This window comes from Lagopus leucura, unplaced genomic scaffold (assembly GCF_019238085.1).
Source record: "Lagopus leucura isolate 7727_CA_CO unplaced genomic scaffold, USGS_WTPT01 Super-Scaffold_100159, whole genome shotgun sequence".
In the NCBI taxonomy this organism is placed as follows: domain Eukaryota; kingdom Metazoa; phylum Chordata; class Aves; order Galliformes; family Phasianidae; genus Lagopus; species Lagopus leucura.
This window is the reverse complement of record NW_024962335.1, coordinates 21,875,498-21,902,914: the sequence shown is the minus strand read 5'-3', so window position 1 is coordinate 21,902,914 and position 27,417 is coordinate 21,875,498. Positions and strand designations below refer to the sequence as shown.

At 47.6% G+C, this 27,417-nt stretch overlaps 2 protein-coding genes across 3 annotated transcripts in view; one reads left to right on the top strand and one right to left on the bottom strand.

Moving 5' to 3' along the window:
* The window catches only part of WASHC1 (WASH complex subunit 1), a 40,576-nt gene extending 32,877 nt beyond the window's left edge, over positions 1–7,699 (top strand). For both annotated transcript variants that reach the window (XM_042889386.1, XM_042889387.1), the window contains exons 5-11: positions 1,691–1,827; positions 2,690–2,825; positions 3,662–3,866; positions 4,344–4,502; positions 4,787–4,945; positions 5,595–5,663; positions 6,239–7,699. In XM_042889386.1, coding sequence (XP_042745320.1) covers positions 1,691–1,827; positions 2,690–2,825; positions 3,662–3,866; positions 4,344–4,502; positions 4,787–4,945; positions 5,595–5,663; positions 6,239–6,390 — 1,017 coding nt within the window. In that variant the 3' untranslated portion in view covers positions 6,391–7,699. The remainder of the gene's footprint in view (positions 1–1,690; positions 1,828–2,689; positions 2,826–3,661; positions 3,867–4,343; positions 4,503–4,786; positions 4,946–5,594; positions 5,664–6,238) is intronic.
* A 303-nt stretch (positions 7,700–8,002) lies between these two features.
* Positions 8,003–27,165, bottom strand: DDX11 (DEAD/H-box helicase 11). The gene is made up of 26 exons (XM_042889385.1): positions 27,033–27,165; positions 26,429–26,665; positions 26,012–26,098; positions 23,009–23,166; positions 21,817–21,865; positions 21,190–21,297; positions 20,576–20,663; positions 19,891–20,087; positions 19,131–19,283; positions 19,000–19,046; positions 18,006–18,085; positions 16,676–16,720; positions 16,485–16,552; positions 15,913–15,951; positions 15,570–15,693; positions 14,983–15,117; positions 14,411–14,523; positions 13,549–13,621; positions 13,099–13,202; positions 12,195–12,344; positions 10,192–10,260; positions 9,917–10,017; positions 9,421–9,505; positions 8,751–8,826; positions 8,419–8,573; positions 8,003–8,298 (listed from the first exon to the last, which is right to left on the bottom strand). Exons 1-26 carry the CDS (start codon positions 27,096–27,098, stop codon positions 8,275–8,277), a joined length of 2,631 nt encoding a protein of 876 aa, XP_042745319.1. The 5' UTR covers positions 27,099–27,165; the 3' UTR covers positions 8,003–8,274.
* Between the last annotated feature and the right edge of the window lie 252 nt (positions 27,166–27,417).

The following is a 27,417-nucleotide window of genomic DNA, read 5'->3' as shown; positions in this document are numbered from 1 at the left end:
TTAAAAGGATTTACATTTCAGAGTAGTACGCTTGGTGCTTTTGTAACTACCTTTAGATTAGACTTATAAGTAAACGTAGGTAATGGTTGGTTTCTTGCTCCACCCTTAAAGTGACGCACAGCCTTCCAATGCTAATTGGAATCCACAAAGAGAGAAGTAAAGAAATATATATTTGACTCGAGGGCTAAGTGTGTGTGAACAGTCTGCAGAAACATCAGTACTCCCTCATGCTTAAAAAATTAAACGCTGCAAAATGAATATTAATGATCAAAAAGAACCTTTATTTCTGAATCTCTGATTCTAGAGTCTCTAAATAACAATTTACTCATGTATTTTTGCCTATTTGCTGCTGCAGAAATGCAAGGTGTTTATTTCAGCGTATTTTTCACAAGTTGGAATCTGTTATTTGGAGGAAACAAAAATCAAAACCTCACAGTCTTTTCCCACAGCGTTTGTAGACTCGGAGCACCATACAGACTTGTAGTGGATTTGCTGAGCTGTGACTAAGCCATTTCCCGGGATTTCTGACTACCCAATTCAAACCTGAAATTTCCATCAGTGGAAACTGCTTATGTTGCTGAGCTGCGGTCTTAAAATTGAACCAGCAATGGTCTCCAATTCCCCACTGCAAGTACAAAGTACATCTGGTGATGCTGGAAGTAGCGAGGCAGTAGAAGGCTGCGGGCAGCATTGGGAGCTGTATCAGCATGGAGCTGTGAGGCTGCTGCTTGTCCCAGTTTGACTGAAGAAAGAGTTGTGAAGGTGCTGAGGAGGGATGTGGGGAGAGGTCTAGGATGAGAGTTTGCTGTTTCATAGGCTTTCTCTGGGTTCAGGGACAAATTCCTTTCCTCTCTGTAGTGCTGTGCATGCAGCAGTGTGTTGTGGTCACTGAACATCATCCCCCCAGAGCATCTGGCAGCGGATGCTGTCATGCTAGCTGAAACACTGGTCTGATCTGGGATAGCAATTCCTGTGCTCTATAAAAGTCAAGCAGTTCAGATGCAATAAGTTCTTTTCTAAAGGGAGTTCTATATATTATGCATGAAGTTTTAGAACCAAGAGAAAGGAGATTTCAGTTCATTAGAGTTGAAAACTCCTGCAAATCCCTCAGGCTTTGCAAAACCATCTGGCACGTTCCACCCTGCATACTCCCTTCTGCCTGATCTCTTGCCTAGTGAAGGCATGCAATTTTTCCCTAACCTTCTTTTGCCTTCTCTGCATACCCCACCAGTGGGATCACCTCTCCTAAAACATCAGGTGAAGGCAGAAGAGGGGAGGTAACAGAGATGTTTGGGGGCTCTGCTTGCATGAAAATGTGTCGTATCTCCCAGCTGGAGACACTATAGCAAATGCTTAGTTCAGATAGAGATGCTCAATCCCTCCTGCTGGTTATAAGAACCTAAATGGCTGTTATGTTTTGATGGATTCTTGCCATTGAAACACCAACAGCATAACCCATCTGTAGCACCAAAAGCATATTCCATGGGCCTGAACGGATGAGATTCATCACCTGGGGTTGCAGTGTTGTCCACGTGCTTTCTTTCTCAAACGGAGGTAGAGAGGGAGAAGTAGGATTCCCAGACTTGGTAGTGGAACCAGTACTGTGGGTTTTGGTGGCTGGGGAGAGCTGTCCCATTGGCTTTTTTTTTTTTTTTCAGTGTTTTGCTACCCATTATCTGTCTTCTTGCAGGAGAAGCTCAAGTACTTCCCAGTGTGTGTGAACACCAAAATTCACCAGGAAGATGATGCAGAAGAAGGTCTTGGCAGCCTCCCAAGGAACATCAGCTCTCTCAGCTCCCTGCTGCTTTTCAACACCACGGAGAACCTGTGAGTTGGCTCAGGACTGTGCTGGCCACCTGTCTCTGCTTGTTCTCAGAGGAGTTATCCCTGCCCCAGGGCAGCTGTGCTGCTTGCTTTCCTCAGGATCTTGCTTAGTAGACTCCTGATGGGACAGGTTTTGGTAGCTCTCAGCTAGCAACCCTTTCTCACTCTGACCTATGGGTGGAATCCTTCATTCACCTGCTTTCAACTCAGCTTAACACTTCCTTATTTTTTTCTGTCTTCCTCCTGCAAGTTCTCACCAGCCTTGAGAGCTGCTGTCACTTGTCCTCTGCCCCACTTGCCTGCTTAGGTACTGCTCTTTCTCCTGATGGCTCCTCACAGCAAAACTTAACCACTGTCACTGCTTTAATATCTCCATTGCCACACACACTGCACCGCACTTCCCTTTCCCATCAGACTTTGCCTCATGGTTCTTCCTTCTGCCTACACTGAAGATCTTCTTTAAGTCCTAGTTGAGCTTTCAGCTGCTGGACCTCTTCTTTCTTCACAAGCTACTGATTATTTCCCCTCTTCTTCTTTCCTCCTTTCCCTTTATTAATAAGGCACCTGGAGAGACTGTTGTCTTGGTGAAGGTTTTGAGGCAGTCTCAGGCCAGAAAGTGGGAGGTGAGCTAGGTAATGGTGGGCAGTGTGGTAGGGCTTTGCTGCAGGATGAATGCATGTGCTGGAAGGGTGGAGAACAACTGGGCTCCTGGTTGTGGAGGAGTGAGGCTAAAAAGGGCTAAAAGGAGATTGAGGGAGAGCCCAACATGTTCCACCTGCTTGAGCAAGTTGGGAGCTCTCCTTCTAGTCCTTCTTGACTAACACTGTTGAGGTGGCCTCGCTGAAGTGCTTGCCTTCTGCCCTAGATACAAGAAGTATGTTTTCTTGGATCCATTAGCTGGAGCAGTGACCAAGACCCATGTGGCTCTGGAAACAGAGACAGAAGAGAAGCTCTTTGATGCTCCTCTCTCCATCACCGAAAGGGGACAGCTGGACCGGCAGGTGAGATGTAGCTGAGGGGATGCAGTTGCTTCCCAGTCAAGAGTATGGACCTAGCTTTCTGAGAGGAGTAGAAAGCTTTTGTAGGGTGGAGAACAGTAGAGAAATGCCCCCACATGGCTGCAAGGTAACCTGCTTATCAGAAAGACCTTGCCTATTTTCATGCCTGCAGTCCTGATTTGGGCTTAATGGATGAGATGAAGCCCTCAAACTTGGCAGGTGTCTCTCTTCTCAGTCATTTGCTGGATGGTGTGAGAAGTGTCATGTAACATGATTCACCTTGCTGCTAGACCTCAAAGTTATAGAGGAGTTTGGAGACTCCATCACTTGATCATCTATCTCCCTTGTGCTAACTTCTGTAGAGGAGTAGGTGTGAGGTGCCATGGCTGGAAGGTGCCTGGGGGAAGGCTCGTGCCCCATTGTTCCTGCTGGACAGGGCCACTTGCTAATGAAAATGGAAAGGCCAACCAGCCTGAACAAAGGGGTGTGGTGCTTGGTGTGGATATGAGGCAGGCAGGACACCAGTCTATGCTGCCTCTGCATGACCGACCTTGTAACAAACACCCTGTAAAGCTGTACCTAGAGCTTTATTGGTGTATGGTTGAATGTGTGGTTTGAGGCTGAAGAAAGGAGGCTAGGAGCTTGTCAGGTCAGACTGGAGGAGAAAGCATTGTGTTTAGCAAACAAGAGCACAGACTTGTATGGACAGCTGAGGGCCAGCCACTGTAGCAAGGCCCAGCCTTGACTGCCACCCAGGCTGTTCTCTGCAGTGCCCCTGCTTGCTGCAAGGAAAAGGAGTGCCTTCATTGCACTGTCTTTTTATTTTGTGTTTCTTTTAGGTAGCTGAAAATTACTTCTACGTGCCAGATCTGGGCCAGGTCCCTGAGATTGATGTGCCATCCTACCTGCCAGACCTGCCTGGTATTGCTGCAGATCTCATGTACAGTGCTGACCTGGGCCCTGGCATCGCACCATCCGCTCCAAGCAGTGCTATTCCAGAGCTACCCACTTTCAGCACTGAGTCAGTGGAGCCTTCACAAGCAGGTATTTCCAATCACCATTACCAGGACCCTGTGAAGGATGAAGTGGAGAGGGGTTCACTGAAAGAAAGTGGAGAGAAGGTGGTAACTCCCTTAGTGGAGAGGTCAGAAGGGTGCATTTGGATCTGAGTCAAAGCTGCAGCCTGCTCAAGTGCTGGCCAGACTCTGAGCAGACTCACCACAGGTGACTGCAGGGGCAAAAGAGCAGTGTGCAGTGAAGGACTGGCCTCAGGTCAGCAAGGAATCTCTTGGGTGAGCTGGACAGGCCCAGTGGAATGGAGCTGGGGAACACAGTGAATCTCAACCCTTGCCTTGGTTGTATATGCTGTAAGGGATGATGCACAGGGTGAAAGCGCTGTGATGCATGGTGCATGCTGAGGGTCTTCTATCAGTTGCTGCTGAGGCATGGAACGCTCTCAGCTGAAGCTCTGCGACTGATGTCTTCTGAGACTGTTCAGATGCAACTTCTTTCATCTTTCAGACCTTCAGGATCCTGGGCTCTTGCCACCTCCCCCACCACCTCCTCCCCCACCTCCTCCTGTTACACCAACTATTGTGCCTCCCCCACCACCCCTGCCACAACCTACAGCCCCCTCTGAACCAGCCCGGACAGCAAGTGAGGACAGCAGCAAGCCTGCAGGTAAGAGCTGTACACCTCCACCAGCAGAATCTAATTCAGCTCATGCCCTCAGTGCACTTCTAGAACAGCCTCTTGGCAGGAGAGGGAAGCTGCTCCTGCTTGCCTGTGGGACTGCAGGCCTTCAGTTTCATCTTGGCAGGCCTCTTGCTGGCTGAGCTCAGTGTGAGCCTGTGATTGAAAGTGTCTGTGTCAGTCCCAAAAAGAAGATGGCAGGACATTAGCAGCACTTTCTGTGGGGATTCAGGTGGGCTTGGGGCTGATGCATGTTCTTCCTTTCCCTGCAGCTTCAGTCCAGGGAGCCCCAAAGGAGGTGGTGAACCCCTCAACTGGGCGTGCCAGTCTCCTGGAATCCATTCGCCAGGCTGGGGGCATTGGGAAGGCCAACCTCCGCAGCGTCAAAGAGAGGAAGCTGGAGAAGAAGAAGCAAAAGGAACAAGAACAAGGTGCTGAGGCTCTTACACAAATCTGGTCTTCCTTTCTCTCTGCCCCAGGCTGAGATGTAGGTCTGGAGGCAGGCTGCCATCCAGGAGCACGAGGACTATACAGAGCAGAGAGATGTTCTCTCCTTACAGGTTGGCACAAGGTCTCAGTATTTCCATTTAGACAGTCCTCTGTGGACTCAGTACACTACATCTGCCAGGCAAGCATAAATGTTCTTGGTGGACACCCACTCTGTCTTAGGACATGCTTAGAAGTTTACAGGTACTACATGAGGGACAGTCAAAGGAATCCCTGGAGCCAAGAGAGGCACAGAGTTGAGCTGGTTTGAGCATGTTGGTTTGGGTGGCTGCTGAGGGTATTGAAACAGTTGATTTGGCAGAATGGGACTGCAGATGCCCAAGGCCTCTTGTTTCTGGAGCAATTCCACACTTAAATTGCCCCAGAGAATGTTGTTACCCCACAGTGCCTGGCTTCCTGATGTGAAACTGGGCTGTATTGGGAGGGGAGGATATGGATGTGATATGAGGCTGAAGATTATATTATTTTTCCTTATTCTGAAAAGACTATTCCAAGAAAATGTGTTTACCTTACTGCTAGGCTCAGACTGACTCTTCCTTCTCATGTGACACTTGGGGTTTTGCTCTGTTTCAGTGAGAGCTACAGGACAAGGTGGAGATCTGATGTCAGACCTCTTCAACAAGCTGGTGCTGAGGCGCAAAGGTACTGTCACACAGGGTGGGCTGCTCCGTCCCTCTAGGAAGGAGGTAGAGCTTTTGCAGGCACCTCAGTTATCAGCCACAGCCCTAGAACCAGGGGCAGATTCCTTCGTAGGTCTGTGTGCCACAGCATGGCTGGGAGTGCATTTACATGGGGATATCTGAGGAACCTCCCATTTAACGATCAACTGGAGACACCAGAGGGAGATTGTGTGCCCAAGGCAGATGGGCTCTGAAAACTGCCAGTGAGGGGCTCTGCAGGGTGAGGGTGAGACAGCAGTATTCACTAGAATTTCATCAGTGCCAGGGGAGCCGGTCCCCTTGCTCCCTCTCAGAGCATCTGTGTTGCCCACACAGGGCAGGGGAGGGCATGGACCTGCTCAGGCGGAGCTTTGCTGAAACAAGCCCTTTCAGAGAGCTGTGGTGCTGTTTCAGCACACCTGCAGTTCTACTTGATTTGGGTCAGCTGGCTGCTTAAGGCACAGTGCCACAAGCCATGTGTTTCATCTCACCTTCACTAAGCTTGTGTGTTCTCTAGGCCCCAGGTGCCACTCACTGGAGCTTTTCCTTCCCTACCAGGTATTTCAGGGAAAGGGCCGGGAGCCTCAGGAAACCCCGATGCTCCTGGCAGTCCTGCTGGTGCCTTTGCTCGTATATCAGACTCGATACCACCTCTCCCACCCCCACAGCAGCCCCCGGGTGAAGAGGATGAGGATGACTGGGAGTCTTAGATGGTAGCAGTTGTGCATCAGCATGAATCCCAGGACTCGAACTACGCACCTTTGAGTCACCAGTCTGGAAGGATCTACAGAAGGTGGGCTCTGGCATGGGAGGGCACCCTGTCATTTCTTCTGGAAGAGGAGCAGCAGGAACTAACCACAACCAAATTGTTACCAATGAGGGATTTTCTTCTGCTGTCTGCTGGTCTCCACCCCAAATACTACAATCCAGCTCAAATCCTGCTGCAGCTCACAATGAATCAATAAATCCTGCCTTAGCTGGAGGGCAGTAGGGCAGCTTGCACTCAGAGGTTCAGAACAAGTATTGTTCCTGATTTAAAGGGCCCTTGGTCTTGCCTAATGTGACTGGTGATGACTGCAGGAGCATTTCTGGCAGGCAAACAGTCCTTGCCTCATTTGTCTCTGCTGTGTGCTTGCTGAAGCTCATGTTTGTTTAGATGTTGCAAGTTCTGAGTCCTTGAAGATGAGGCTGGATAGTGGTGAGTGAATGAAAGTGGAAGAGAGAGTCTGTCTGACCCTTCACGGAAAAGTCTAATTACTGGTGCCTCTGTACTTGATGGTTTCTTTCTGTCCCTGCCTTATGGCAATTCTTTGGCTGTTGCTTTCTGAAAAACTGCAATAAAGCTCAAGGAAGGAGGTCCTTGTAGCCTTCACTCTGGTAAAGGAGGGAAACGTGCTCAATAAAGGGTAGCTTAAGGGAAAAGCCCATCTGTCTACTCTCAGCTCAGGCTGGGTCTAACCTTACACCAACAACAACAACCCCAGGGCAGGAGGGCACCAGCTGTCTACAAGGCCCCTACTCCAGCTGCTGATTTCAGTGAGTTCCAGGCAGAGCTTAGCCAGAGTGGGAGTTCTGTGCTCACAGAAGGGGCAGGGGACTCAGAGCAGAAGTTTGTCAGAAGCAGCTGTGTTTTCCCTTTTGTTCTTTGGCCAATTAACACAGAGGGGAGCAGGTACCAGCTCCATGTCTAAATTTAAATGCTTTCTTCACCGAGAAGAGCCTTAAGAGGTAGCATCCAGCTACCAGCTGAAACCGGCAAGGAGGCAAAACAACCTTCTTGACCAGCCTTGTTTGTGATGACAGAAAGAGCTTAGAATGGCTGTGGGATTACACAGCCTTAGGATTATACAGCCATTGCTGCTGTCAATTACCCTCCAGCCCAGAACACAGGAAAGAACCTCTAGGAAACTGCACCAAAAAAGTTTGACCGTTTTCCACAGAAAGTTACTGTGAGTTCAAAAAAAGACTGTATGCAGTTAAAAGCACAGAGTGATCCTATGATTAAACATGTTCAAAGGAGAAGTGGTGTGCTGTGTTATGGCCGTATCATTATTCCCCTTGAAAGAATGACTCAGTCCTTCAATCTGGTACCAGCTTGAAGCAAGGTAGAAAGGAGATTAAAAAACTAACCCACATCTTACCTGCCTCAGTGTATAATTCCAACACAGTACAAACTAATGGCCTGTTACCTTTAAGGTAACAGCTAAAAATTCCACAAGAATTGTAAACTTCGGTCGTCAGACCCCCTAAAGTCAACCATTGATGTGGCAAAGCCAGTGTGTTCAAACAAAATAATAATGATCCTCACACTTACGTGTCTGGGTTGAAAATATTTAATAGACTTAAATAAAACCTTAACAGCTGTAAACAAAGAGAAGCCTTCTGCTACCTTCACTAGTGTCGGTCCTTCAACTGGTTTCCCTCCTGGCTGTGGTGGTGAAGGCCAAGTGCTCATACTGAACAACAAACAATGGGGGCAGAGAGGAGATTAGCAAACCACTTGGAACAGAAAAACAGGAACCTGCGTTGCTTTGGGTGTTCTTCAAAAGGTGTGGATCACAGAGTTGATCTACAGCCCGCTTCTCTGGTCTGCATCAGTCTGATTTCCCTCGGTGAAACTAGGAACACATGAAACCAGATAACTAACACTAAAGCACCAAACTGAAGGTTTGAAGAAAGTACAAGTGAATACAGTGGGAAACAATTTCTGCAGCAGTATGTGAGAAAAAAGTTCTGACCTTTCTTAGTTCTGCAAAAGCTGATCCAAAGGCAGGCTTGACCTGGGTTCTCTCCCTGATCCACTGTGGCAGCTTGTTAAGGATAGCAGGGCGTGAGTACCTGTGGTCCAGGAGCAGGATGCTTGCAAAGTCCTTCTGGTGGCGAATGGCTCTTCCTGTACAGAGTGTGCAGCTGTGTTAAACTGCATTACTGAGTTGTTTGTTCCCAGACAAGTAAGCTCATATGCATCATCTGTGGTCAGAATGATTGGTTCTGCTTTCTTTTTCCCACCCTGCTTTGATGCAGTCACATTTTGTATCCCCCCCCGCCTGCTCAAGGAAGGATGAATTACCTATTGACTGGTTTACTGCCTTCATGCACAGGTTTTCAATCAGCACTCTGCTAGGTGCCTGGCTAGCAGCTCTTGGCTAGAAAGGAGAAATAGGTCAGAGTAAACACGAGGCTGATGTTAATCAAATTAGGGAGAGTCTTAATGAAGAAGTGAGGTAAACAACTACTTTTATCCTGGCAGAATGAGTGGGTATCCACACAGATCCCAAGCTGAGTGCAAGGACAGACAGAAGAAAAGCTGCAGTTTTAGAAAATTATTTTGAACAGTCACAGAGAGCCAGCCTAAGGCCCCTTTGAAAGCAGAGCACTTGTCATTTGCTGCTCAGGAACAGCGTCTCCAGTGGGCAGTAAGAACAAGTACACCAAGAGAAGTGAGCCTGGCATACACCTTCTACCACCTTGACACCTCCTCTGCTGTGAAGGGACTTGGTTCCCCTTGGAACTCACTTCCCAGGGAGCCCTGGTGTTGCTTCTCTCCACTGACCCCTGTGCATAGGTCTTACTGTACAAATGCAGTATGGGGGTGGCTGTGCTCCCATTACCACAGTCTGAGAAACACGGAAAAGCTCAAAGGAAAAAGGAGTCTTTGAAGGCAACAGTGGAACTCGGGTGCCTGGAGGGAAGTTAGTAGTAAAAATCAGAGGTAAAAAAAGCAGAGGTGTGTCTGTTACCATTGTTTTATCGAGCCAAGTCATTTTCTCTTGAAGCTCTGGAGATTTAATGTTGGGGTAAGGCATTCCCACCATAATCACACACCTGCAAGGGGTGAGGGAGGACCGCATTATTCTTTATGTCTCATCCTAAAGCACTTTGCCAACAGACTGATAAATTAGAGGTCACTGTACCCCTGAAAGACAGCCAGCCTTGAAGACCAAAGGCGGCAGTAAAACACACTAGTCTGACAAGCACACTCTGAACTGGAAGCTGCAGAGGGATTCAGGGTGCCAGAACAAGGAATTATCTAGCACAGCAAGCCTAACTGCATTACTCACATGAAAAGTACACTGGACAAGTGAGTTTTACATTACCTGCAGACTGGGCTCGAGCATCAGCCCAAGCCACCTGATCCTCAGACTTTCTATCTATGCAAGTACCAATGTGTCCATCCTGCTCGGAGTCACTGCACTCCAAGCCAAGTGCTCACCTCAAAAGGAGCAGCCACCTTACCTTCCCAGGTCATCCGAGAAATTGATTCCTTCACTCATTTTGCCTCCAACTACAGAAAGCAGCAGGGCCCCCGTCATCTGGCCTCCAGCCTGGCTGCACCGCTGTGAGAGAGGGACCAACAACTTAAACCAGAGCAGGGAAGATTTCTGTGCTTCAGAAAAGCACACCTGGATTAGAGCCCTCTTTCCCAGCTAACAGCTGCAATGCTCTCTTTACCAGTACTCCCATCTGCAGACAAGATGATTCACTCCCACCACCCTGCCAGCTCCACTCACCTTTATGCACTTGGCATACTCCACCAGCACCTGCTCCACCTGGTTGGCTTTCTTAGGCTCCTGAAAGATCTGTCACACAGTGCATCAGTTGCAGCATCAGGAAGCAACGACAAAACAGATCATTTTATTCACATGCCATTAAATAGCACATGGAACTAAGACCAGGAAAGGCCAAGTTAACCGTAAGAAAACCACTTAACCAGCACCTTTTCCTTCTACCCCTGGAAAAGCAGGGCATGTTCACTACAGCACTTCTCAGCTGGGCTCTGAAGGGAGCAGCGGCTTCCCCTGCCCTCCAACATTCCCTTCCAGCTTAGGCAGCTTTGTCTAATGGTGCAAGAAGTCAGAAGTCATCCAAGAGATGAAAGGCTGGAAAGCACATGCCCTTCTTCCAGATAGAGGTGCAGCAGGCTGGAGAGATCCTCAGCTGCAAGGTCTTGGAGGACAGTGATTGGGCCAATTAATTTGAATCGCAAGTTAATTCCATGTAATGGTTCCTTTGCCCAGGAAATATATTAGTTTTCTATGCACAGAGTAATATTTTTTTTGTGTTACCCCAGCATCCCTAATGGAATTATAAACTAACAAGTTACTGAAAGCCCTTGCAATTAATTGAGCCTGGATCTCAATAGGTGCTGCACCTTGGCTTAAATCACAACTTACTGTTCTGATAAACAAGAAATGCAACATCTATCTTTTCTGCGACAGTAAAGAACCTGCAGGATGCATTTTCTTTTGGTTAGCAAGGAGTGCTGTGAGCATTTTACCAGCCAGAGGCAGTCTTTCAGCAGAAAAGTAACTGGCAATTACAAATGTAAGCTAAATCTATTTAATTCATTAAACAGTAGCTATTTAATCCTCTGACTTAAATTAATTTTTCCTCTGTAATTTAAATAGAATCTCAGTGTGATCTCACCACAGCCACCTCAGGAAAGACTTTAACCTTCCTCTTCTATGATATGATCTTGTGTGTAGGCAGCTGAAAGTCACACTCTCTGCACTGCTACCAAATTGCTTTGCTAACGCATATCCAATTTGCTGGAGACTGCAAAGGCCAAACAAGAACAGATCAGCTGAAAGGCAGAGCAAGCTGCATGACTGCAGTGTGAGCCCTTGGAGATGCCAGGCAAACCATAAGGACTCCCACAGAACACACCTGAAAAACATTTTGAATAACAGCTGTGCAAACACGTGGAGAAGATGAAGCGTGTGTTTCCACCACAAAAACCTACGAGCAGATCCACATGCCAGAATGCCTGCACCAGGGCTGTGAAATACTGTGCTCTGCTAGCACGTTATTAGCTTTTGATGAAAGAGAAATCACATAACAAGGTATCTGTCATTTTCTCTTTTCTTTTTTCCTGGCACATCACCGAAGTCCCTGCTCTCCCCCTAGGACAGTCAGACTGCCTGAGCTTCAGCAGTACCCAACCTTCAAGTAACTGGAACAGTACTTGTACAGATTTCATATCTGCAGTGATCTCCCTATTCAGTGTTTCTCATTGCTCTTCCAAATGCTCGTCTTTCAGTTCTCAGCTCTACACTTCTACCAGAAAAATACTAACAGCATTTATCCTATGAATTGCAGGCTAGTACAGTTCTGTCTGCCCCTTGGCCATGCTGGTCTGTGGTCAAGGGACAAACAGCTGAGCCTGGGAAAAACCAATTCCCCGTAGCAGCTCAACTCAAACAGCTCCCCAGCTGCAAGGGAACAAGCTCAATGACTACAGAAAGTGAAGACTGTCTCCCCCCATGGCCACTACCGACTGCGTGCTTAAAGAATCTATAGCTGCATTTAATCTAATTTAGATCCCAGCTCTGTGATCAGCCGCCCGGGAAGTATCATTTATTCATTACTGGAGGGATTGGCTAGATAAACATCCGTTCTGCTCTGCTGTGCAGAGTATGAGAACAACTCAGGGAGAGGCCTGTAATGCATAGATAATTGTTTGACTTTTGAAGCTCCTATTTGCAGTACCAACTGCCCCTGGCTGCACAATTACCTTCTTCTTAGTTGCCAGGCGGGTGAGCAGCCCTGTTTTCTCCCAGTGCGCATACACCTGCTTCTCATAGTCATAGGAGGGGAAGAAGCACACCACACCCCCTGGGACCACGTTGCACAGGTTGCAGAGGATTCGTCCTGTCTCATCCATCTGCAAGAGAGAGACAAGAGCATATTGCAGCTGACAGGAGCTCCAGCTAATGCTGCTCCAATTTTGCGCACGATCCCAGGATCACACCTCCCCTATGACATGCATCGGTGGAGGAAAGACGTGGGAAATACAAGAGGCCTGAGTGCTGCTAAGGGAGCTGGGAATTGCCAAAAAGCTGTTCACTGCTTGGCTTCTCCTCCTAATTCAGTTTCCATTGCCAGTGTGGAGCAGTGGTCACTCAAGAGGGTCTGTGTCTGTTGTCCCAGTGGATGGAAACGTCTCATACTAGAAGAGGTGTGGAGAGCTAGCTAGCACATCTGGTGGGATTCAGAGCAGACCCAGCACCTTGTGCTGGGTGCCGACTGAGCAAAGGAAGGGAGAAGTGCAGAAATATCTGATACCATCCCTGTGGTTAGGGCTGCATTCTGCAGGGCTGCCCTGCTCCACCGACAGAGTCTTCCAGTCTGGGAAGTAGTCAGATCTCTTTCTGGTGTCCAGCACACAAATGCAGGATCTCAGTACAGCCAAACAGCTGCTAGTCTTCCTTGCCCTCCAAGAGGTTCTTCTGAGCAGGCAGCTCAACACCACGCTCCTCTTTCCCAATTACCTGGCAACACACCAGCCCCAAATCCCATGTATTGTCCCTCCCATAGCCTTTGATCATCACACTTTTCGGAAAGTACTATGAAACATAGGCAAGTGAACCAAAAAAAAAAAAAAGAGACACTTCAGAAGGGAACAAAGGAAGACTGACCATCTGGGGCAGGTCTCTTGTCTGGTAGGTGAACTCCAGCTGCTGGTTGGAAGGACCACTGCAGAGGACTATGGGTAAAATATTTTCTGGAGGGATCACGTGTCCTGGAGACAAAAAAAAAAGTAGTGAGAGTCAACATGGCTGCCCTGTGCATCAACACTGCTAGCTGAACAGCATCATCTGCGTGCAGTGACACAGGCATGTGTTTGTCTGATGAGGTACTCAGCTACTCTGGCCTCTGCTCCTCAAGCCCCTGGGAAGGTGAGGTGCTACCTACTGCTGCCAGCCAAGAGCACTGAGGAGTTCAGTGGGAGAAACAAGCACCCCTAGGGTCTGTTGCCATAATTTCTAGAATAGATACCACGTTGCTTACAGCGCTGACAAAACAGCACCTATGGCAGATAGTCCAACACAGATTATGACCCCTCCCTTTTCCCCCAGCACACTTACCGCAGGAGAACTCCATGATACGTGCAGGATCCACACCAGCACAGGACAGCAGCTGCTCCCGGAAATCAGCCACCTGCAGACCACAAGCCAGAGAGAGGTGAAGTCCCAAGGGGCACTGCAGCAACAGCCCTGGTGTTGCTCCTTGAGCATCAGCGTTCAGAGAGCTGATGAGCTCAGCAAGGGGGGCTGCCAGCAAGGAAAGGAGATGAGCTTTCTCCATGATGTGAAAACCGAGGGCATGAGAATGCTCAGCCACCAGCCATACTCTGCTCCCAGGCTTGTGGGACCTTCTGTGCCCCTGCCTTGCTGTCTTCTGCTCAGGCTAAGCCAAGTGCTCAGGAGCAGAACCTCAAGCTGGCCCAAGCAGAACAGGCAGCATGAAATGCAGGCAAAGTGCCTTTTAGCGCCCATGCTCCTGAGTCTTGCTCTGACCCTCCTGTGTGGGTCAAGGTTCCTGTGTAGAACCCCTCCTCTCTTCACCCATCATGCTCCAATTTCAGACCTCCCCAGGCCCAGAAGTCCACTACCAGGACTCCCAAGCACTGTACAGTCCACATTGTGGACTACAGCTATATCATCTCTCTGAGTTGCAGACAGAAGGGTTCAAAGTTGGAGTGAAGGCCTTCCGAAAGAAGGCCACTTCTCCAAGGTCCTGCACTTCACAGCTTTCTTCCATCCCTTGTCTTCACAAGAGCAAAGAGAAGATTTCAGGACATTCCTACCCAGAAACAGGAATGGAGGAGGCATAGGAGAAGTCTTTTCCCACACACAACCCAGGCAGTGAGAAGAGCATGTCCCAGTGGCACTAAGCTCTTTCCCTGCCTCTTTGTAGATAGCACCAGAGATGTCCTTGTTCCCTCACCGGCTGCATGGTGCCCCCAGCAATGATTACAGCACGACATTCTTTCACCACCTTGGCAAAGTGGACAGCTGGATTCAGCAAGAGGAATTTGAGGCTGCTCTGACCAATAGTACCTGGAAAAAAAGAGAGGCAGCACTGTGAATTACCCGTGACAAACAGGGATACGAGAGATACTCCCTCTTGCCCTGCACAATCTGGCAGATCCCCACCTCTCAAAACAAGGTCCTGCTATTCAATGCTGCCACAGCAGCAATGGGTAATGACAACCTCGAAGTTACTTTTCATTTCCTAGTCTTCCCGGAATGGCGAAGAAGAACACTAGATAAAAGCCAAGATAAAAACTAACATCCAAAGTGGGAGTTTGCTTGAGAGCAAGCCCTAGCCGCAGTGCCCTTGTTAAGAATTCCTTTGGAATCATGAGAGTCCTCGCACAGCCTGAGCCTGCCAGCCTCAATCAAGGCTGCACAGGTACATTCTGGTAGGACTGCAGGCTCACAGTTGCCTCCCTCCTGCCAATGAAATGGCCTGTTTGTAAGTCACATCTCCTCTCACCAGCTCTCCTATTCCAGTACCTTGCCTATTGAGAATGACTCGACCATCTTCATTTGCGTTCGTGAGGGCTGAGAGAAATCCCTCGATGTGCATCAGAGGAGAGGCAGCTCGGAGCTGGTCATTGTCAGCCTCCACGGGAGGGCTCTGGAGAGGGCCTAATGGCCAGAAGAGAAAGAGAGAGGCAGGCAATGCAGGCTGCACTTCTAAAAACAGTTCTGAGTGTTAAATACAGATGGAACACGATATCCAAGTTCCATGTCATTGCTAATAACAACAACAAAAAAAGCAATATAGTTTTGTAGCTGACACCACTAAACAGTTACCCATGATAGCTCAGGTTGCAGAGCCAGCAGGTCACAGAAGTGCAAAGCTTAAGTGCATTCAGCATAAACACAATCACATCACTCCGCTTGGTAGGGACCTCAGGAGATCTAATCAAATGTATAATTGCCAAAGTCATCTAGTCAGATATATTAAAAACACCTCTGCAGAACACCTCCAGTAGACTCGCTCTCTTTGATTCTGCCCTCCTCTTCCCCCATGCAGATGCACATCCCATGTCCTCACTTTGTTCATAAATGCACAAGTGGAGGATGTCTGAACTCACCTTCCTTATGAGATCCCTGCTGGAGAGTCATAAGAAAGTTCTGCAAACCAGCCAGCTTCTGGTTCTCCTTGTTGGTCTTCACAGCTGGGGCAGGATTGCCGTATCGCTCCACAAATCCAAAAAGCTGCCAAGCAAAAGCCAGAAAGACTAAGACAACCAGCAGCACGAAACAGATAAGACAGAAACAGGTTTTCTGGCCTGTTAGAGATAAGGTTCCTTGGCAGGCATTCACAAACCAGCCCAATAAGAATCTATCAGCAAAATCCCATTATTTTTCCCACCATCAAATCAAAACCAAACAAGTCATTGAATGCTGTTGACCATAAAGCTGCAGAAGCATTACCTTCCTACTGATGAGGCTCTTCTCACAGTAACGCTGCACCTGTTGGAAAAAGACAACAAAAATAACTGGTGCTCAGCATCCTGCCTCCCATCCTGTTGCCCTCAGTCTGTACCCAGCAGGGATATCACTTGCTGTGCTTGCTGTTCTCTTGGGGAGTGACGAACAGTTCTTTGTGAGACAATTTATTACTAAGGCACTGCTTCTAGAGTGGGAATCTCTTTGGTTAAAGCACAGTGTCTGGAGATATGAGGGATGGGTTAGCTTACTAGAGCACTAGCATTTCTTTACCCTTAACCTTTGCAGTTTGGCTTTGCCTACAGACAGCATGTGCACTCATCTGCATCTGCATTTAATTGCTTGTTTTCCTTTGCCCCAAGATCACCCATCCAGCTTCAATGCACTGCTGACCAGATAGTAGCAGAAGAGTTCTGTATAACAGGGAAGCATGGGCAAGCTGCTAGAAAGTAGATACTGCCATGTGGCACTTGACCCTACTTCCAACTCTCACAATGGCTTCCTGATAATCTTGAATAAGCCATGAGCTGCACCCTACAGAAGACACTTGCACTTACCTTGAAGAGGTTGATATTATCAATCTGGCTCTGAAATAGGAAGTCATTGATGGATTTCAGCTCTGTCCCTAAAAGAAAAAGACAAAAGGAACAAACAAACAAACAACTTATCAGCTGCTGGGCCTTATTAGCTGCAGCTCCTTACTGCCCACATCCATGTTCCTGCCCAGTGATGTTTGCTACAGTTTTACCTGTTTGGGAAACTGCCTGGCAGCTAGGATTTTGGTTCACATTTCCTGCAAAATATGAAAACAATTAAAGGAAGGCTTACTGTGAGTCTGTCTTAATGTTAAACAAGGAACTTAAGCAAACAACTGAGCCAAAAGCACAGCATAAGTACAAAAAAAAAAAAAACAAAAAAAAACCTCCAAAGAACCAAGAATCAATTTCACATCTGGAAGAAGTAGCTATGCAGAGAAAATGACAGCTCCCACTCAGCTTTTCTTTCCCTTGCAGGATAGCCCCACACTGTAGGACAAGTGTGCTGCTGCATCTTAAGAAATGCCATCTACATTCCTTCTGTAGCAGGAGGCAGCAGGTAGGGCGGGTGCATACAAATGCTCACACAGTCATCAAGCTGCAAAGATGAAGGGACAGGGACTGCAGTGCATCCCTCACCCCTCTTCAGTGCAGCACCGGGAGGCGCACAGGCTGACAGGTGATTGGGATAAGGGGAAAACCTGAGGACAGTTCCACGCTCAGACCCTGACAGACAGAACAGTATTAATTGCTGCCATTCACTGTGCTTTATGTGCCAGTGTTTAACACCCACCTCACAATTCACTTTGCAGCCTTGATCATGAAGCTGTACTCGGGCTGCAGACTAATGAAAGCATTGAGCCCAGTGTCAGGAAAGGAAGACCAGCAGGGACAGAAGTTCTCATCTAAGAGAAGGGCACAGGGCACCAACACGCTCCTGCATCAAAAGCTGCTTTTTCCCTGTGTAAGAGGTTATGGTGGGCTCTCCTTAAGGCACACTGATGTATAGAGGACAGTGTGTTACAGGAGAGGAGCCACACGAATGCCAGTAAATTTAAAAGTCACAGAAAGGAAAGGCACCTTTCAAGAAAAGAAGAGAAAAAATAAAATCACTCTGCAGAGGCATGCCTGCCACAGGCAGAGGTCTTGCCACAGGCAGAAGTCTTGCCACCAGATGACACAGGAAGATTATTCTGTGCAGCTTTTGTGTAGTGCTGATTACTGTCACACTTGCTGTATTCCTCACTTTAGACCACACCACCTCCCCATTCAAATCAGATCTGAAAAATCACACAGGAAGAGGGGAACTGCTCCTATCAACTTACAACATCACGCTCTGCTCCTCAGCTAACGAAAAAAGAGAGGGTTTCAGACAGACACCGTATCCTCATGTTATAAAACAGGCTGAGAAATGATAATACTGGCATCAAACAAGAGCAGCAACTCCTCACAGCCTGTGCAGGAGCAGGGACAATGCTCCACAGGAAGATCAGATGCCTCTGAGTTTCTAAGCATCCACAGAGAGAGAAATGGCTTGCTTACCTCCCAGCATGACTACAAACCGCTCCAGCAAATACAGGATCTGCTTAATGTACATCAAGTTCTTTGCCTTCAAACGTTTACTGTGGAAAGAAAAAAAAAGAAGGTATTAGGCTCCAAGACATCTTCAAGGACTAACACACAACTTCCTAAGCTGCAGAGACAAGTAACTGAACTCCCCTTAATTTGGGGCTGAAAAGAACCAGACAGCAGTAGAGAAGATCTATATGCTGGGGAACTGGGAAGAAGCAGTTAGGAAGCAGATTCTGCTACGTGGCGCTTGGCCCTACTTCCAGGCTTCACACAGGCTTCCTGATAACCTTGAACAAGCCATCAGCTGTGCCCTACATAAGACATTTGCTCATACTCCCTGTTTGTGACTGGGCTCTGAACACCCTACTGACAGCCACCCCCATGCACTCACCCATGCAGCCCAAGCACTTGGCTGTTCCTACAGACGCCTTTGTCCTCACACACAAATTACAATGGCAGTGACCCCCACGTCTCTGCCGTGATGACATTGTGCAAATTCAGTGATTAGCACTGAGCACAACAATCAGCCACTGCAGGTATGACAAGATGTGAGATTTGGTCACAGTCAAAAAACACAGAGCTTCCTCCTCCTCAGAGCTTCCTGCCTCTTCTATAATGCCAGTCAGCCCACAAAAGGTTAAGATCCAGGAGATGAAAGACCGGAGCTTTCATAACTCTGCATCACAAAGCAGGAATGATTAGAGAGAGATTGGGAAAAAAACAGAGTGTAAGGAAAAGGCAGAATCCTCAGGGTATCCCCTTTCTCACTGCTTAATACCAGCCCCAGGAGTCTGACTTAGATGGGTTCTAGACAGAGATAATGATGCAAGTGGCTTTTCATCTGCAGAAGTATTAATGCAAATAACCTTCCTCTGGGAAAAAGCAAGAAAGGCCTTGCAGACGTGAGACAAGCCACAGCATCCATGCTGCCTGCTGCTGTTACAGTCTTCTCTGAGATCCTCACCTGTATCGCTCCATGTACTGCAGCAGCTGGGAGTGGGCACAGCACAGCTACAAGGACAAAAAGCAGAGCTGGTATTATAGGAGTTGAGAAAGGGTGCTCACCCACAGTTAACAGGCCAGGCCACGACTCACCTGAGAGCCACTGACCTCCGCACTATGGATACAGGTGATGGTGTCTATGAGGTTGTGGGCCTCGTCGATGATTACAACCTGGTCCTTCAGGATGATCCCTGCAGCGTTCCTGGTGGCCTCATGCAAGAGCATCTGGTAGGGCAGCACCACCAGCTACAGGGGAAGCACACGCTGCTCTCATTCCAGCTCTCACCCGGATGGACTTAGAGCTCTCACCAGCTCATAATAGGCCTACATCAGATGGCCTTGCAGCATTCCATCAAGTTACTTACTCTTATTATGGGAGAAGTAGCAGAAGAGACAGAAGAATGTGCTTGAGAGGTAAGCTGAGGGAAAATGATTGTGCCTACTGATTCCTGAACTAGTTTGACTCCCAAATTATTGTAAGAGCAGCCTAGAAGCGCAACAGCAAGTTACCTTCCTAATCTCCTTTTAAGGACTGAAAGCGTGTCTGTTAACAGAGAACCAAGCAAAGAAGAGCACTGGCAAATCCTAAGACTATAGACATGTGCCTGTATCACCTCAGTTACTGAACATTTCAAGTATTTCAAAATGCTTGATCCAAAACTGGCACACTTACAGCCTCCCTACTAGCTTGAAAGAGATACTCTTTCCTTTTTCAGCAAAGCTAAACCTGACAGAAACACAACCTCTTTACAGACTCCAAAAACACTATGCAACAAAGTGCTGCTTTGCTTTAGTAATTGGTTTATTCTTAGAGATCCTGGCACTGATTCCCTAAGCAGTGTCCACACCTTACCTGAGCAGCAGGAATAGCGTATCGACTCCCATAATAGGGGCAGGCTTTGGTCTCCTTTCCCAAAGTCACCAATTGCTCGATATCCTTCACTTCCACTAGAACTTCATCACGGAGAAACTGCATTTGCTCATAGGAATAAAATGGGCACACAGTGCGACTCACACGTCTCTTCTTCCCTTCTGCATCACTCTTCTTTTCTGACAGCAGAAATCAAAGGCAAGCCATGAGTACCACTGAAAAATCTAAACTCACTACTTTGTACCCTGGTAGCGGTACCTTCTGAACTTCAAAGCAGCCTTTGTCTTGAGTATCTGACCCATCATCTATTGAAGGAGTATGAAAGCAGTGACATTTCCACCCTCGCTGCGGACACTGCTCTTGCTGGTTGGATTTACTCATGTGACATTTCCCCACATTTCTAGCAGTAAGTTACAAAGACAAGCATCCTTCCATTGCGCAAGTCCTGATCAATGCAAGACACTCAGCAAATACATACAGACCTTGGTGTGCTAACCAAGTACAAAAGGTAGAAGCACTAAGGATCTCTAGCTCTGCTCACCCAGCTTGCCCTTTTCAGACTCCTACCGCTCTCTTCCTAGAACTGGCTGGCAGAGTGCACTGCCTGCAGCCTCTCACCCCCACCAGCTTTATCAGCCATCGCTTCCCAGTGCTGAAGTGTTCATACCGTGTTTGTTCTTTTGCATCTCTGTGCAGCGGTCATTGATGAGCTGCAGAGCCCCCAAGCGGCGCACCTCCTCATTCACACACAGGTTCTTTGACATGCAAAGAGAGGGGACAGCAGGTCAAAGAGTGTTCAGTATGCACTCTGCTGTAAAACAGACTTACTTAAAGCAATCCCAGGCCAGATTCCAAACCAGAAGTCAGGCACCTTGTGTAGCTGCTGCAACAAGCATGCTCAAAACCCCAAAAGAAATCAGTAAGGACAGAAAATGAAGATAGGTGTCCTCAGATGGCTCACTGCTACACAACTTCTAAAGAAACGCTAGCAGAATTAATATCTACAAGAGTGCCTTCCCAGTGACTCAGGCATCTATAATCTTCCACATCAGAAGAGGGAAAACAGACTTGCATTTACATCAAAGGGCAAATGGCTGAACGGCTCACAGAAGAAGGTACATTGCACGGATCTGTATCACGACACATAAATAGCTTTTCCAATGGAAGACTCACCTCAGTCCCCGAGATGCCTTCTGAGGTGTCGCGTTCACACACCTCCTAGCAAAGTCCTTTGTACTGAATGAACACACACTCTGGGTCCTTTGTGACCATACCACGTACCTGCCTGGATCCCAAGGAGACCAGACGCGTGCCTTTGCCAAAAGGACTTTTCTGCACTTCATGGACAAACTGAGACAACTGGGAATGAGTGCGGCTGCAGTAGTAAATCTGCAATGAGGAAGACCGAAGAAAGATGAGAAGAATATGGAAGCCAACCTCCTATTCTATAACCAATCCTGGAGCGAGGCAGCCAAGCACCTCAGCAACGTTAATCTTGCTGAAGCCTTCAAAACACAAAGGAAGGCATATGCTGGAATGTCACCGTGTAACTGCCAAGGCCAACAGCCTTCTCTTTACTTTCTGCTGTGCATTTGTCCTTCGTTTCCATTGAATTTTCCAAGGCCTTACAATAACCGGGACTCGTTGTAGAGTGATGAATATGTGCTTCTTGCAGCAAGCCACAGAAAAATGTCAGCCATGTTAGCAGAGCAAACTGCTTAGGCAGCCAGTATAACCCAGAAGGAAATGAGAGCAGCAGAACCGGTTGCTATTATCAACAAACTTGGCCGTCCATGGATGGCACTTCCTAAATCCTTCCATACTGCATTACTCTGGGAAGGGTGCAACGAAGCCATAATTCTCTCACACTATTCTATCAGGTGGCACAAATTACCCTCCTCATCTCACCTTCGTCACATGCTCTTCTTCCAAATCATCATCATCATCTTCCTCCAGCCTAAGAAAAGACAAAGCCCAAAGAGTTTGCTTTCAGTGACTGGGAGGTAGAAACAAAGGATGCTCTCCCTCAAGGGAGGTGCTTGTGTCATCAGCACGTAAAAAAAATGACTTTCTAAGAATACTATAGGTGGGCACAATCATGCCAAGCTTTGCTCTTTAAAAGAAAAATGTCTGTAGGGTTGTATCTTTAGCAACTTCAAGAAGCATCTTTAAAAAAAAAAAAAAATTAAAAATCTGGTGTTTTCTAAGCCCCAGGCATAAACTAATCAGAGCTATACTATCCTTTGGTATGCTTATTTATTTATTTTTATAAAGCATTCCCCTTAGAGACAATTTACCACCCTCAAGCTGTTGCATGAAGAAGAAAAAGTTTCAGGAAGATATTTAGCTGCCATACAATTCCTCAAAGGCAACAGCAGTTTAATGCTTAGTAACTGCTTCATTTATATGTAGCTTAACTGCTTTGCGATTTTAAGGCAGGAGGATCTGTCTAGATACTAATTAGTAAATTTGTATTTTAGATGTATTTGTCTTTTCATGCTGAAAACTCTGGCTCCTGGCTTTCTGCATAGCGCCAAAAGAACAGTTGTATATGTTAAAGTGTGCACTTGGTTTTCGTGCTGTAGCCCAGTCTTCAAAATGTGACCTTCTCTCCCTTCAGAATATCAAAAGATGCCATTGCTAATCTGCAGAACTGATAGCTTCCTTTGATGCCCCCAGGAGCATTTTGCTTTTCTAATGCAAAGTTCATCTCAAGGCATTCACCCAGCATCCAGAGGCGCTCTGGGAAACAGGCATGGGAAAAGGCAGGAGGTTCTCATGCATTGTAAGAAAGACCTGCTTTCTCAGAAGACACTTGAGGCTGATGACAGTGAGCGGGAAAAAAAGCAACAACAACCAAAAAAAAAAAAAAAAAAAAAAAAAAAGAGAATCCTAATGAAAAAACAACCTACCAACCAATCAGTACCACAGCTTCAATGGGGGAAGAAACTCCAGATGTGCACAAGACAGAGCCACCTATATATCTAACAGCGTAAGATGCTCAAGAAAGCAGTCGCTGCTGAACAGCTGAAATCCCTTCAATTAAGGCAAGCCAAAAATGATCATGAAACATTAGAACCCCCTCAGCCCCTGTCCTTACCCAGATCCCACTTTCTTTTCTTCGTCACTCTCATATTCAGCAAGGATCAGCTCCTCCTCATTGTGATCCAGCTGCTCTGGGACAGCTGCTCCAGCTCCCTCTGACAGAATCTCTTTGCTGAGCTGAAGAAGGCGCTTCATTTCATCCTCTTCAGATCTCTGAAAGGAGCACACCATCTCATTATTTCTCACCCAGGGAAGCAGCACTTGCATCACTTTATGCCACCTGCAGTTCAGAGGACAGCTCAGTCTCTTCCCCATAGCACAGAGGAGGGATTGCTGTGTGTATCCCCAGCAGGACAAGCACACACACCACAACTACTTGAAGCAGTTCAGTGCCACACAGTGCAGGTGACAGCAACCAAAGACTTGCCCACATAAAAGCCTTCTGTGCAAAGGACCCTCTAAACACCTAACTCCTGAAGTGACCATATGCCTACAATCCAGGATTAGTTGCTTAAGTTAGCCAATAAAAATGACTGCCTCAGAAAAAAACTGTAAATAAAAAACCAACAACCAAGCAAACGCATAAGGATGTAATCAAATAATTCACAGCTAACCTAAGGCTACAAGAAACTCAATACCTGTTTTAGAGCACAAATTTTCTCTTGTTCTTGTTTTTTCCCCCATTACGTGGTCCTTATTCTAACACAGGTCTATCCCTCTGCACAAATTCTATTAAATTGTTGAAGAACAGTTTTTTATTAATTTTCTGTTCTGACAAAGAAAAGTTCCTTCTTCAGTCTGAAGACGGTATGTTGTAACTTCAGTGAGCATTCCATCACCATGGCATGATAAAGAAAGGCAGTTTACAGGGGTAGCTGAAATACCTGCTTTTCCAAATCTATATAGCGTTTCTGAAATTTGCCTTTGTCCTTTTTATCACAAATCTCATTTTCCATGCTTTTCATTCTCCTTTAAGAGAAAGAAGTTCTTTGTTCTACTTGGTTTTGATTCACCATTCACCTCTAAACCTTTGATATTTATGCTACATCCTTTTGTCAGGAATTGACACAGCACTTGAGATGGAGTACACAAACAGCCTGGCTGCCTTACAAGTGCCTGTTTAGGAACTTGAAGTGGGTATTTCTAAGATTAAATCATACCATCAAAAAGCTCTTCAAGTTAAGGTTATTGAAGCCAGATCACTCAATTAAATGGCAGACAAATACATGTCAACTTTCTGTGTGTAGAAAAGAGATGCTTCCGAACAATACAATTATATTTACAAAGAATTACAGAATCATTAAGGTTGGAAAAGATTTCTAAGATCGTCCAGTCCAACTCCAACCCAACAGCACCATGCCCAGTGCCACATCCACACAGTTCTTGAACACCTCCAGGAACAGCGACTCAACCACCTGCCTGGGCAGCCTATGCCAGTGCAGCACCACTCTTTCTGAGAAGAAATGTTTCCTAATACCCAACCTTAGCCTCTCCTGGTGCAACTTGAGGCCATTCCCTCTCAACCTATCACTGTTACCTGGAAGAAGAAGCCAACCCCCAACACACCACAGCCTCCTTTCAGGTCACAGGGAGTGGTAAGTTCTCCCCTGAGCCTCTTCTTCTCCAGACTGAACAATCGCAGTTCCCTCTGCTCCAGACCTGTGTTCCAGATCTTTCACCTTCTTCAGACACACTCCTGCACTTCAATGCCTTTATTGTAGCAAGGGGCCCAAAACTGAACACAGCACACAAGGTGCTGCCTCACCAGAGCTGAGTGCAGAGGGACAGTCACCTCCCTGCTCCTGCTGACTGCACTATTTTCTCATCCAAGCTAGGATGCTGTTGGCCTTCTTGGACACCTGGGCACACTGCTGGCTTATGCTCAGCTCAGGGTCAACTCACACTTCCAGATCCTTTTCCTCCATGCAGCTTTCTAGTCACTGTGCCCCAAGCCTGTAGCATTACATGGAGTTGTTGTGACTAAAGTGCAAGACCTGCAACTTGGCCTGATTGATGGTCATGCAATTGGCCACAGCCCAGTGATCCAGCCTGTCCAGATCCCTTTGTAGAGCCTTCCTACCCTCAGGCACATCCAATACTCTCTCCCAACTTGGTGTCATGTGCAAACTTACTGAGGGTACACTCAATCCTATCATTCAGATCATCAATAAGGACAGTACTGATCCCTGGGGAACACCACTCATGACTGGCTTCCAGCTAGATCTGGCTCCATTCACCACCACTCTCTGGGCCTGGCCCTCCAGCCAGTTCTTTACCCAGCAAACAGTGTACCTGTCCAAGCCACGGGCTGTCAGCTTCCCCAGGAGAATACTGTGGGAGATAGTATCTATGAAGGTAATCACATACAGTGGTGAGTACAACCAAAGCCTGACCTCGCTTGTTTTTTTTTGGGTCTTCAGTTCCTGCAGTCTTAAATTTAATCCCAGTTCTACAGGTTTTATTCCAGAAGTACCACGTCCACACATACTTATGTAAGAAAGAGCTTTCCAAAAACCCCAAATATTAGCACTTAAAAGCAAATAAGCCATCAGAACAGGCATTCTTTTAATCCACACACACATGTTGCCACAGAAAATTCTCTAAGCACAAGTTGCTTTTTACATCTGTATGTTGAAAAGATAACCTAATCAAAAATTTCACAGAGCCAATTCGGCAATCCAGTACTAAGAGCTCCCTAAATACAGGGGCTGGACAATATAGAGACAAGTCACATGTACAAGCAAGTATTATCAACACTCCAGATTATTAAGACAAAGGAAAATGGTTTTAAACTAAAGAAGAGGAGAGTTAGTTTAGACATCAGGAGGAAGTTCTACATTGAGAGGGCAGTGAGGCACTGCCATGAGCTGCCCAAAGAAGATGTGGGCGCCTTATCTCTGAAGGTGTTCAGGATCAGGGTGGATGGGTGCCTTGCCCTGGGGTGGCAGTCAACCCCATGGCAAGGGGATGGAACTAAACGGTCTTTGAGATCCCTTGCAACCCAAGCCATTGTACGATTCTATGATACCATGATTCTAACCTCTGCAGGCCAACTCACCTTCCTCTTCGCTGCATATTTTAACTGTACATTATGGCGGATTTTCTCAAGACGTTCTTCTCGCTTTTTCCTCCTGATCTGCTCTTCCTGAAATGAAGGGAGAATGATGGAAGGATGAAGTCTGCCTAGTCCTATAGAACAGGCATAATTACTTTCCTTTTTACCCAGGAATAGAAAATAAAATAAAATAAAAATAATCCAACTCTGAAACAAAACTGCCAGCAGTCCCTTTGTCCTTACAGGCCTATGAATGTTGCTACGTTGACAGCAACTATCCTATACTTCACGCAACTTACACAGGAATGCCTCATCCCTTTTAAGTGACACGGACCACCAAGTCACCACCCATGACGTCACCCATCCTGCTCCTCACGCCTTGCTACTTCCCCCCTTCTCTACATGTGAGCATTTCTCAACCTTCAGTCTGTGCACCAAATCCTGCTCTTCTTTCTTCTGCACAAAGGCCGTGATCCAGTCTGGTTCCCCAGATGCATCCCTGCTGTTTGGACACGCCAGACCACCAGAAACCAGGGGCTGCTTCTCTTCTTGCCCGCTGCCCTCTGGAGCCAGAAGCCGTGCCTCCTCCTGCTGCTTCTTCTCCTCAAAGTCTCGGAGCCAGGAGAGGGCCCCGCAGATGAGGCTCAGTGACTTTCCCTGGTATTGGAAACAAACAGCACAAGCCGCACACAGTGTCACTGCTGTAACTGGCTCCTCCACACAGGAGAGGCACCTGGAGTTGGTTCCAGCTGAGTGGGACCAGGCCAAAGCCACACACAGAGATACCGATGTCGCACTTTATGACCCTGCAAGCGGCACCTCTTTCTGTGTTTTATCCCCACAGTTCCAAAACTGGCACCACAGACGTGGCTAACACACCTTGTACCAGGACCCCAGATTCTGTGCTTGTGCAGGGAATGAGCCCGGCCTGCCCTGCTCCCCCTCCACAAGCACCACTCCGAGCACCACACTGCAAGCAGCCCTGTCACACTGTCACTATCCCCCCCTCACCCCCGCTGCTCACCGTGCCCGTGGGGCTCTCGAAGATTCCGACCCGCCCGGCCTCCAGCGCAGCGTACAGCGCAGCCATGAACTGCTCCTGGATGCGGTACGGCGTGTAGGGGAACGGGAAGCTGGCCCGACCCGGGCCGCTCACCGCCTGCGGGCACACAGCCGTGAGCGAGCATCGGACAACACCCGCCCGCTCCCTCCCGTGGCCCGCTCCCTGCCAGCTGCCAGCCGCCAGCCCGCCGCCCACCTCCGCCGTCCCGCCATCCATTCCGGCCTCCCCGCTTCGAAACGAGCGCCGCTAGAGCTCCGCCCGCTTCCCGTGACGCGAGGGGACGGCCGAGAGAGGCGGAAGGTGCCCGGCAAGGCGGACCCGGCGGCTGGGCTGATTCTGAATGGAG